Source organism: Pelobates fuscus, chromosome 3, assembly GCF_036172605.1.
Source record: "Pelobates fuscus isolate aPelFus1 chromosome 3, aPelFus1.pri, whole genome shotgun sequence".
NCBI classification, from domain to species: Eukaryota; Metazoa; Chordata; class Amphibia; order Anura; family Pelobatidae; genus Pelobates; species Pelobates fuscus.
The window spans coordinates 84,050,113-84,062,943 of record NC_086319.1 but is presented as its reverse complement, the minus strand read 5'-3'; the positions used below and the strand labels follow the sequence as shown (position 1 = coordinate 84,062,943).

Genomic DNA, 12,831 nt, shown 5'->3' with positions numbered 1-12,831 from the left:
AAAGGCCACCTCAGCACACACTAGGAAGGGGTGTGCCTACATATAACCAAATTACAGAGCTAAACACTATGACTACCTCAGCACACAATAGGAAACAGTGTACTTACACATAACCAAATTGCAAAGCTAAACTTTATGACTACCTCAGCACACACTAGGAACAAGTGTACCTACACATAACCAGGGGTAGAGAGTAACAGGGTTCAATAGAAGAAATACATAAAACGTGCTATCAAACAGTGCTACTCGCATGAGCGTTAGACACGTGTTAAATCATAATGAAAAAGACATAGACTGATGTGCATTTTGGTATGAAGACATTCCTAGTCGGTGGCACCAGCTTACTGTGGGTTTCCCCGATCAGGGTTTCCCGATTGATTTTGCCCTTTGCCTTAACTCTTTAGTGTATTTTTAGGTCTATTCTATTGGATACCACCATCCTTAATATCATAGTTCAGTAATTATCAAAATAAAACTGCAGCTTTACAGATTATAGCATACTTGCTACCAGTCTATAGATACCACCATCCAGGAACTTTACAACATAGTATTAGCATATAGAAACACGTAATACATTATAGCATAGTCAGGGTTCAACATGTGTACCGTCACTAGCCATTAGTTAGTGAAAATGTAGCTCTGGTGAGTAGAAATGTACCATTGGTGAGTGTAATATAGACCATCCAGGCTTGCAGTGGCTAGTAAATATTAAATCCTGGCTATAGGTTTGGACTTGAAATTTGAAGCCATCATAGTTACTGTCAGTGGTTAGATTGAAAGTCTCACTTAGAACTTGCAAAATACTTTATATTAGGTCACAATTTCTCCCCATTTTGTAAAATCCACACTCTCCCACATCTGTATCCCTCTCTCTCCCCTTGTTTTTAATGTACATGTGTCTTCCCTCCATCCTTGTGTCACCTGCCCAATCCTTCATTCCGATTTCATATTACCACCCTGTTCCATTACATTTATTTTAATCCTTCCAACCTGTGTGAACTAAAAAATAACCCCAAGACGTGGGGGATAACCTCAGAATGGTTTGGGGTAACCAATAGCACTAGGCAGGGGTATCCCCTCTCCCCTCTATTATACATACTGTCTGTTGAATCTTTAGCGGACATTATTAGGAATAATCAAAAAATAAAATGGTTTGAAAGTAATGGAAAATAATTAAAATCTCACTTTTTGCAGATGATATAATTTTAACGTAAAATTAACCGGTACTTTCGCTTAAAGAATTAATGAGCACTATTGGAGATTAAAGTAAACAATCAAATTATAAACTAAATATCGATAAGACATTGATTAAGGACAAAAAAAAAAGAAAAAACAGGGGACTTGGATTCCCTAATATGTCTCAAACAAAAGTAGCATGCGGAAAATCACACATTGAATTTGTCAGCACGTTAAAAAATAAGCTAAAAAACAAGCATGGTATCAAACAGACATTCATAATATGGGAACCAATTATATAAAAAATATTTTTTTGGAATTTATATAGAAAACAAGCAAAATGTTGAAATCTTTGATAATAACGGAAGATATGTATCCACTCTGGATAAGCCTAAAAGTCAGATTGGATATTCAGGAGAAATTTACGGATAGTCTTCCAATAGAAATAATAAAGATAAATCTAGAGAACCTATATATGAAGCCGTGGGAAAAAAAGGAATAAAACTAATAGGAGACCTTATAAGAGATAATGAAATAATATTGTTTCAACAATTTAGGAATAATTTAGGCCTACCATCAAGAGAGATCTTTTCATAACTAAAAATGAAAAATTCCTATCAAAACATAGATTAATCAATCCAACTGACCAACTAATTCACGCAAATGTTAAGCGAAGAATAAAAAAACAACAAATTGATAACCAAAGCTATGCACTTAACTTCATTACACTCCGAACAAAATGAAATATCAGTAATAAAATGCTGGAATAGTGAGCTACAGATATGCATAGAATATAGTCACTGGTATAAAATGTTGACCCAACTAAGGAAAGCTATACATTGCTTAAAACTAATTGAGGCACAATACAAATTTGTCAACAGATGGTATTGTTACCCACTAAAGCTATCTAAAATATATCTATCTAGATCTTTAAAATGCTGGAGATGTGAAAAATGGAGAGCAGACTATATCCATATATGGTGGTCACGTCCAGAAATTCGGAAGATATGGGTGATAATCTTTAAATAGATAGAGGAGTGGACAACAATGGAGTTCTCTCCAGCAGTGGCACTGCTCCATCTAGGCTGGCAAAAAATGGAAAAAGATAATTGAGATCAAAGCATTCATATCTTATTAGCAGTCAAACTACAAATAGCCAAAAATTGGAAATCCAAACTCCTGCCAAAAATAATAGATATAAAATTACAAATTATAAACCAATGTCAAATGGAACATGGCATAGATAAAAAATTTCACTACAATGCAAGTACAAGATGGAAGGATTGCGTAGAAAGGATTAAAACAGGATAACTAGAGATAGGAAAAAGGAGGATAAGAGATAAAGAGAACATAGATAAAACAGACAAGAGATAGATTTCACGATACAGGAAGAAATTAACAAAAAAAATAATGAACGAAAGCAAAGTAGAATTTAAATATTTAAGAATTGTGTGTGATGTATGGTGAGTTTTGATGTATTCATATATTTAAGGGTTGCACAATAAATTGATATAGAGTTATAAACATCGGGAGATAAATAAAGATAAATAGAAATTGAATGAAAAAAAACAGGGCAGTAAAATTGTTATCTATAAGGAGTGTAATTTTAATATCATAAAATGTTTAGCTATGTGTTTTGTTATACAAATCTTTGTCTGTTTGTCATAAATGAAAAATCTTTAAATAAAGATCAAATATGAAAAAAATTAATAATAATTTAAAAAAATAACCACAAGAGCTACCTTTTATGTAACCATCTGCTATTCTATGCCTTTATTCCATAAGAAAACCTAACAAGTCTTTTCTGTGTTTATTTTCAGACGGGTGCAAGGAATTAATACAAAGAACGCCACTTTCATTAACAACACCACAGTGTGCTACCCATGCGGAAATTTTATTGTTTTCATCGATATAGGGACAAGAAAACAGTCTTTTTTACAATGTCCAACAGGCAGCATTAGAGCATGTTCTGTTAATATACAGAGTGAAGTGGTTGCATTTTCCAACCAGAAACGTAAGCCAAGTATTTTTGTGTATTCATATCCAGGGCTTGCTAGATGTGCAGAACTAAAAGGTATGTAATTAATAAAAGAGCCATAAGGCCTTATAACATTGAATTTTATTGTTTCTCCTTCCTGATATTCAGAGGATATCCTATAATTAGGGGACTTCATCACCTATTACTGTGCTGGGGGACAGTTCACAAGAGTCAGAGATACTGCTAGAAATATTTAAAGGGAGATGTGCCTTCCCAGGGTTCTTAATATTATGTTTACATATCCCTATATTTAACAAATATATATTTATGAAGATTGAAAATTAAATCAAAGAAGTACTCCAAGCACTATAACCATTACAGACTGCTGTAGTGGCTATATTGCCAGGAGTGGCCTGACACTCTCCCGGCAAAAGTAGACAAACCATTTATACACAGTTTAATATATGACCTGGGGTCTGGCACTGGCTGCCTCTTCAGTTGAAACTGGTAGCTCCCTCCACTGAGCTAGCTCGGTGTTGCAGGGCTTTGCTCATTGGCTGATAGAGCTCAGCTGACACTCATAGCCAATGAGCACATAGCAAAATAGTTCAGCTCAGTGGAGCTAAGGGAAGCTCCTTAAAAGAGCTTCCAGCTCTACAGGAAGTGGCACCCAGCGGACCCCAGGTAAGTTGTGAAAGTGGTATGAACTAACAAAGACTATAAATATGTCATCCACTGGCTGTGCAGCCTAGGAAGACTTGCAAGGTTGAATTGTGGGATACTGCACTTTATAAGTATGGGTGTGGGCTGTGCATGCAGCAGCCTTGCCAATTTTCAGTGGTGAAGAGGAATCAATCTGAATAATCTCAGGTAGGTATGTCTTTCTTTTAGTTTATACATTTGCTGGACGTTTCATGTGGTATTATTTTAGAGATTTTAAATTTTTAGTCTAAAATTGATGGATTTTTCTGACTTGGTTATTTTGTGTAAAATCTGCCCTTGTCAATTTTTCACAACGCCTGGCTTATTGAATAGCCCCGAATGTCAAACACATTCAGTAGATGACAAGTCCACTTTAAAAAGCAATATGTTATATGCGTTTTGTGCAGAAAACTATTAAGACAGGAGTTTCAATTGCCCTAGCACATAAAAAAAATTATTAAAGGGACATTATACACATCAAAACAACTCTAGCTTAATAAAGCAGTTTTGGTGTATAAATCATGCCCCTGATGTCTCACTGCTCAATTCTCTGTCATTTAGGAGTTTAATCACTATTGTTTCTGTCTAGTTTAAAGTTTTGATCTCCTGCTCTGTAGATTGAACTTTAATCACACACAAGGCTCCTGTAGGGTCTTGAATACTATTGGATTTGGATAGCAAAAAATCCCCCAAAAAGAGGATCAACTGTAGACTCCCTGATTATACAGACAAAATTGTCTAAGTCTTATTAAAAAGGTTTGTGCTTCCTAATAACAAGTAAATAATACTATATACACCCAAACCAAAGAGGAGAAAAAGAGTGTTTATGTTTCCAGTTAATTCGATTAACCAAGCAATATGAAATGAGAAATCAGCCCTCTTTACTATAATTCAACCTTTTTTGGAATTATCCTATATTGAGGCATTTAAAATAGGGTTACCTGTACTAATATTTCATCTGATAGGGATCAACATGTATTCAGTAGTCTATGTACTCAGTAGTGACAGTCCATAATCCATCATTCATACTCAGGTGGATTAATCACAACTTTATCTGAGTTCACCTTATATATATACTCAATTCTAATCAATCCTAAAAAACTCTCTATAGGTTATATACATTCCCTATATGATTATTGAGTTACACTAAATGTAACAATCACTTTTATGGAACTGGATAAAATGTTTCTAAATTAGCCGAGAGGCTGTGGTTACAAATTCTACCACATCCAGAACAGAGGTGTTTGGAAACAGTGTTACATTTAAGGCATATGAATTTGAAGCATGTGGAATTAGCAAATAAAAAGGAACCTTAATGTGATTAAATTCTTATACTGTACTTAAAAGGGAGTAAATATTCTCCTAAAGTCCTCTTTATGTTAATATTACTCTAATAATAAACAGGGGAACACGTGGAGAGAAAAAAAAGGGCAACAAAAGATACATACAGATTATAATAGAGACCTAAATAACCTCAATGCATAATTCTACTTCAAGATATACATTATATGCCTAGAAGCTACAGAAACTCTTACATATTACTATAATATAAGACAAGGATCCCTGAGAACCGAAAGAAAATATGATCAAAATCCACTCATTGAACTAAAGCGCTAGACAATAATTCCCATAAAGCCTCCCCAAAAATATAAAAATGAGACAATAACATAAACGCCGGACGCACGTTTTGGTGCAAAATACTGTGCTTTCATGTAGGCTATCGTCAGTGGTGTATTTTGAATTTGTGCTGCCCTAGGCATGACGGAACTCGGGCACCCCCTAATTTAAAGTTGCCCCACCCCTTCCTGTCAAGGCCACACCTCTTCCTGTTAAAGACTAACACATGCATTGAGGGACAGACACACCCACTCACTGACCGGCACACACTCTCAGATACACTGACATACACTCACTGGCAGACACACATACTCATACACTCACTGATTTGACACAATCTGACAGACACACACAATTACTGATTTGACACAATCTGACAGACACACAGAATCACTCAGACATGCACTGACACACACACTGAACGACACGCACACACTCAATGACAGACACACATTCACTGACAAACACAAATTCACAGACATACACACCCGCTCACAGGCACACACTGATAGACATACACACACATTCACTGACAGACACACACATTGACATACGTACACACACATTCACTGACAGACACACACAAACTCACTCACAGAAACATACATTCACTGACAAACAAACTCACTGACAGACACACTCAGGTATAAACACAAATTCACTGACAGACAGACACATATACGCACTCACTGACACACACACACTGACATACAAACACACTCAGACACACACAAACAAACTGACAGACAGACACACACATTGTCAGGATCCTATCCTGACAATTCAAAACATGTTTAGTTTCTTCTGTTTTATTTAATTAAAGTTCCAGTTTTCACCACTAGTCACCTCAGTCTCTCTCATCTGCATAGCATGATAATCCTAGTCTTCTATAAAAGGCCACACCCAACTCTTCACATGGCCTTTACATTGAGAGAAGTTGTGTTCTGAAACCCGACATGTCTTCTGCTCCTGGCTCTTTCTAAAGAAAACCTGCTCCACCCTTGCTTACCTTCAACCAATCGGATTTATTCCAACCTGATCTCAAATACGAACCTGCTTTATTTCTATTCTGGACTTTGTTTTCATATTGATTTCCTTCCAACCTATCTGGATATTACAAACATTCTTATCATTTGCAAGTATCCTCAAACATCCTGAAACTGCAGATCTGATTCCAAACCAAAGAGGCTGATCACCTCAATTGCTGCTTTAACCTGTTTTACTTTATCCTTTATATTCCTGTTTAGTTTTATCTAATTGTTTCCCTGTCTCCTGTAAACCTGCTTTGGGGCATATTGTCTAAACTTCTATTTCTCTACTACTCCTTCATACTCACCTGTTTCTAGGTTCTGCTTTCTACCTTTGTCTTTATTATACCTTTTCCCTTTTCTCCTGTTATTCTTATTGTTATCTTTGTCTAACCATGTCTAATAACTCAAATAAACTACCTGAAGTCAACCCCGGCATAAGTCTCTCTCTTGTCTGACTTGATCAAACCATGACACACATTCATTGACCGACAAAGAAACTCACTGACAGATACACTCACTCAGACACACTGACAGATATAACACATTCACAGACAGACAAACACACACACTGACAGACTGACACACACATTTCCCCCCCAACATTTACAAATAATTCTTAACTTTTATTTTAATTTAAATCCACCCAGCCTCCCTACTTTTGGGATAGCTGGGTGGATTTTTACCTGGGGTCCAGTGGGGCTGCTGGGCAGGCATGCAGGATGGAGGGCAGGCAGGCAAGGGGGGCAGTGGATGCGCAAAATAGGCGTTGAGGAAGCTGTGATCTTTCTGCTCTGCTCCCTCACGCGTCGTTTAGTGGTGCCGGACTGATGTCACGTTCCGGCTCCTGGCATCACTGCAAGTCACGTGAGGGAGCTGAGCAGGAAGAGATCAGACCAGCGCTCCCTCATCGCCCGCCTGTAAAAGAAACTGTCCATGCGCTCTGGTGGGCCAGTCGGCCAACTCTTGGGCCCCCTCATATGTCAAGACTAACAAGGTATTTTCCAGGGCACTTGGGGGGTGGCGTTTGTTGCCGTCCCCTGGAAAGTGCTGCCCAAGACAAATGTCTTGTTTGCCTTGTGCTAAATACAGCGCTGGCTATGGGTATGATAGATTATTTTTGTATTCTTTTGCTCTCCACACTTTCCCCTGTTTATTGTTACGGTGATATTAACATAAAGAGCCTTTAGGAGACTATTTACTCAAAACATAAGCGTTTCATCTCCTTAAGCTTCCTTTTTATTTGCTAATTCTACATGCTTTACATTTGTATGCCTTAAAGGGATACTATAGTCACCATAACAACTAGTAAAATGTAGGACTTTCCCCTTCTCAGTTTTTACATATTAAAATTTGACAGATTGGTTTGCTGGGCCTATGTTGCCTTTGAGAATGTATGGCAGCCTAGTAATGAAAATTACCCCATCATGGCATACCATTTGCAAAAGTAGACAAACCAGGGTATTTAAAATGGGGCCTGTCCAGCATTTTTGAGTAGCCACTTAGTCACAAACCTTGGCCAAAGTTATTTTTCCCAAAAGAACTGCCCTTTCACTGATGATATCATCAGCATTATACATTTTACTGTTTAGAAACACTCATATATGAGTTCAGCGATATCAAACGAGTGCAACAGTACCCCCCATGTCCAGGTTTTCTGTGTTTTAGAAAGTTACAGGGTCAACTATAAAGCTTGCCCGTTTCAGTTTTTACCCAGGAATGAGAATAGAATTACTCCCATCGTGGCATGCCATTTGCAAAAGTAGACAATCCAGGGTATTCAAAATGGTGTGTGTCCAGTCTTTTTTGAGTAGCCATTTAGTCACAAACCCTGGCCAAAGTTAGCATTCACATTTGTTTGTTTTTTTCTGGGGGTGGGGCGGGGGGGGGGGGGGGGGGGTTAATGCAAAACTGCAGTTTCACTGATGATATCATAGTTACGAAACATTTTAATTTTTTAAAACACTCTTATTTGTGTTCAGGGATGTCTCCCAAGTATAACAGTACCGCTCATGTACAGATTTTATAGTGTTTTGGAAAGTTACAGGATCAAATATAGGGCTTGCAAATTAAATTATCTGTACTTTCCGCTTGGGTTGCCAGACAGGTACCTCAAATTATAATTAGTAAAATCACATAATTATGTAAAAATCATCCATATATATTTATATACATATATAATAGAGGGTTGTCAGGCAGTCCCCTTAAACGGGATAGCTGGAAAAGGTAAGTATCCTGGACCGCAGGGGCTGCAAACCATTTTAAGTTTAAGTCCAGTTTGTGCCGGACGGCATAGTACTCTGTAACGTACAAGTCACATGCAGGGAGATGTGACTAGGGCTGTATAAGCAAAGTGATTTCACTTTTAAATGGCAGTGAATTGAGCAATGACACTGCAGAGACTGCTTCGTTAATCTCAAAGTTGTTTTGGTGCCTATAGTGTCCCTTTAAGATATTTTTGTATTGAAAAAGTAGCCCTTAAGGTCCTAACATAGTTCCATTTGTGAGATGAAGATATTTTTAAACCTTTTTTTGTTCATATCTGTGACCTTCAGGAGTCTGTTTTTTTTACATTATATGTGTACACACTGGTAATTTGAACAGGGAAAAGGCATAATTATCTGGTACATTCTGTGCTGTAAAACTAGTTTTTCTGTTTTTCAGGGGGGGCTGTGCTGGATTATTCTGTACTTGCTTTCAGTTATTCTGGATCCTATTTGGCAAGTTTTTCTTCTGCTCCTGACCATGTGCTTACAGTCTGGTAAGTCTCAATATCCAGAAAAAAAAAAACTACTCGTGAGCCTAATACCCAGAAAGATCAAATTAAAGGAACACTAAAGGGTCAGGAACACAAACATATATTCCTGGCCCTATAGTGTTTAACCCACCATTTAGGTGGCTTGCCATCCTTAGCCCCCCTATAAAAGTTTAAAACTCACCTTATTTCCAGCGCCACGCAGGTCTGTCGTGGCTGGCTCCGCCCCCTTTGTGATAGCATCAAAATGGCCACATCGGCATGGGGAAGGGGCCAAATGTCGTTTTGGCATATCAGGAACTCCTCATAGAGATGCATTAAATCAATGCATTTCTATGAGGAAAATTCAGCGTCTCCATGCAGAGCGTGGGGACGCTGAACAGCAGGGCTGCTTTTTCGGCAGCACTGACCCAGGAACCTCCTCCATTGGCCATCTAAGGAGTGGCCATTTGGAGGTGTCCCTAGAGACAATGTAAACACTGCCTTTTATCTGAAAAGGCAGTGTTTGCATGAAAAAAGCCTGAAGGGAGCTATTATACTCACCAGAACAACTACATTAAGCTGTAATTGTTCTGGTGACTATAGTGTCCCTTTAATATATATCACAGTTCAAAGACTCACACAATAAACATTGTTGACAAACATCTTCACAGTTCTCTCTTGTGCATTACTCTGCTGGCTGACATGCAGGTCTGACAGCAGTTGACTCATTACCTACCTACAAAATGAGAAGCTGATATGCGGACGCCGGCTGGGGAGGGAGGCAGAAGAGTACCTGGGGAGCTCTAGCCTGCAGCTCCGCCGGGTTCCTCTTGCGAGGGTGGAGCGTTGCCACGATTACCACGGCAACGCTCAGATCTCGCAAGAGTGAACTCTAGCCCTGCAGGCTAGAAAATATTGAATTCAATGCATTTCTATTAGAAGCATTTGAGTAGATGCACACGCAGCAGTCATCGCGCACACGCATCCTGTCCTTTACAGCTGGGTGAGCAATATAGTTTCTATACATGTGGTGTGCCAATGTCAGTGTACACTGATATAATCAACCTGGAGCACAAATTCTCATTGGGTACGTTATGGAACCATGCAAAGCTCCCTAGCTGAATTAAGTTGGTTTGTATTAATTGGAAAATTATGTGATTAATGTATTACTTGTAGGAACTGGCAGGAAGGTATTCCTCTGTGCAGCAAGTCAGAATCTAATGACACCTTTACCAACTTGACCTTTAATCCTATGAACATGCTCCAGTTGTGTTCTTCCAGTGAGTCGTCTCTTCTCGTTTGGAACATTGAAGTGTGTGACACTGTGTATCGTCTAAAAGCACTGTAAGTAGATTTTACTATATATTGTTATTCCATCTTCGCAGAAAGGTATTGCTGAGCATTGTATACCCTATTTAGAGCACACTAGAGACATTGTGCTTTAAGGAGACTATAACCTGATCAATATTTGGACTCAATATAAATGACTTGTTTTAATGCTGTGGAATAATTATACTGACCTCAGTTAACCTTAGTTATAGAGGTTTCAAGAGTCATGTTTAGCAAGTGTAGCTATATAATTGGAACATGGGTAATTTATTGAAATTCTTGCAATGACATTTTGTTTGGGGGGGGGGGGGGATTAGTTACTATTGTCATATAATCAAAATCATTGCTCCCTGTATTGTCAAAAATCTTGGAAAAATAAGTTCCCACGCACCTATGAATATTATCAACAACCAAACTCTCTAATCCCTGATCAATCAGGCATTTGCCTAAATCGATAAACTACCACTGCCCTCTTAAAAGTTTGCAACCACCTCCAAACTGGCATGGAACAAAAAGACGTAACTGTAGCTATTTTCCTTGATATTGCCAAAGCCTTTGACACAGACTATAGCATTCTATTGCAAAAACCTAAAAACTCAGGTATTGGTGATTGTCCATTAACCTGGTTTCAGTTGTATGTATCGGATCAAACACAAATTGTGTCCATTTCTGACAGTGCCTCCCTCTCCTGGTCTCATGTGGTGTTTCCCAAGGCTCCATACTCGGCCCACTACTATTCGCATTATTCATAAATGATCTGCCTAACGTCTGCAAAGCCTCAACCGTACACATGTACACAGACGACACCATAATTTACGCTAGCAAACCAAATGTTTTGCACATTGAGGCTGTGCTCCAAGTCCAGTTTTCAGAGATAGAAAAGTGGATTGCAGATAACAAACTTTTCCTAAACACTGACAAAACTGTCACAATGGTATTCGGCACAGTACTTAAATTGCATAAAACGAAAAAACTCACAGCTATGCATTAAAACAAAATCAAATAGTACACTGAACGCAGTTCACTCTTTCAAATATCCAGGTAAGTTGCTAGACCCCAATCTATCTTTTGGCCTCCACATGAAAAATCTTGCTATTGTTTGAATCGAGATTTCTCCCTCCATCTTTCGAGTCTTGTGTTTAAGAGCTTTTCTGGGAAGCTCCCACCCTATCTGAGAAGAATGCTCTCTCAGACCTTTCCCACCTCCTATAATCACCAATCAAGTACAAGCACTTTATATAGTATACCACATTACGAAAAGAAAGTAGCACGATCCTCGTTTTCATACATGGCACAACCTCCCAGACACCATTGCCGTATTTGTTGGTGTTTAAGACGCCCCCATGTATAAGACGACCTCTGATTTTAGCCCAAAATTAAGAAAATCGGTATTTTAAACATCAAATAGAACAACTTCGATATTTTAGAGGTGACTTCTGAGGAGAACTACACACTTCTGATTCTCATGCCTCCCTTGCGCTATGGTACTCTGTGAAGTTAATGGCTCCATAGTACATGCTGGGACATCACTTCAGTATTACCTCTTCTCCATGATCCCCATTTCCTCCACCAATATAAATCAGAGAGCAAGACCTACCTGAGTTAGAGCATACCTTAATATGGCTGCTCCTTTTATGTTGTGGCATGTCTCTAGAGCTCCATTGGTGGTAAGTGCTAACGTCTGCTGCAGCTCCCACGCATATAGGGACCTCTTCCTCCTTGCCACAGCATTCAAAAGTGGATCACGTGATAATACAGACCTGCTCTCACTTTGGGGCTGCCGAGCTGGCAGGCCAGGTGAGTGAGCCGCGGGAGGGAGACCAGGTATGTGTGTGGGCTGTGGCACACTGAAACGAGCCAGGCGCACAAGTGTTTTTTTTCTGCAAAGACATTTCATGTATTAGACAACCACCAATTTTATCCCTCCTGGTAAAATATTTAATACATAAATAATATATTGATAGCTCACAGGCATAAAGGACAAGTTGTCCCCTCACATTTATGCTTTGACTTTTGCAAATAAACATGTTAATAATTTGGATTCAAGTGAAATAGCTCAGTTGGTTAATGTACTGACTTGAATACATGATCAAACATCAGATGTTCAACCCATTCTTTCATTGTAGAGGGACAATGTGTACCACTGCTTTGGGTAAAAGTAACATCTGCTGATCAGCTTACAGTTTAGATAAGCTGGAGATGTATGCAATGCATTGGCAATCCAATTTGACTGAAGAAACTTCTATAGAAGCAGATATTCCCAT

General features: G+C 38.5%; 1 protein-coding gene across 1 annotated transcript in view; it reads left to right on the top strand.

Annotated features, from left to right (window-relative positions):
* Positions 1-12,831, top strand: part of CFAP43 (cilia and flagella associated protein 43) — a 67,900-nt gene that overhangs the window by 2,041 nt on the left and 53,028 nt on the right. The window contains exons 2-4 of the mRNA XM_063447321.1: positions 2,997-3,250; positions 9,166-9,262; positions 10,415-10,582. Of these exons, the coding sequence (XP_063303391.1) occupies positions 2,997-3,250; positions 9,166-9,262; positions 10,415-10,582 (519 nt within the window). The remainder of the gene's footprint in view (positions 1-2,996; positions 3,251-9,165; positions 9,263-10,414; positions 10,583-12,831) is intronic.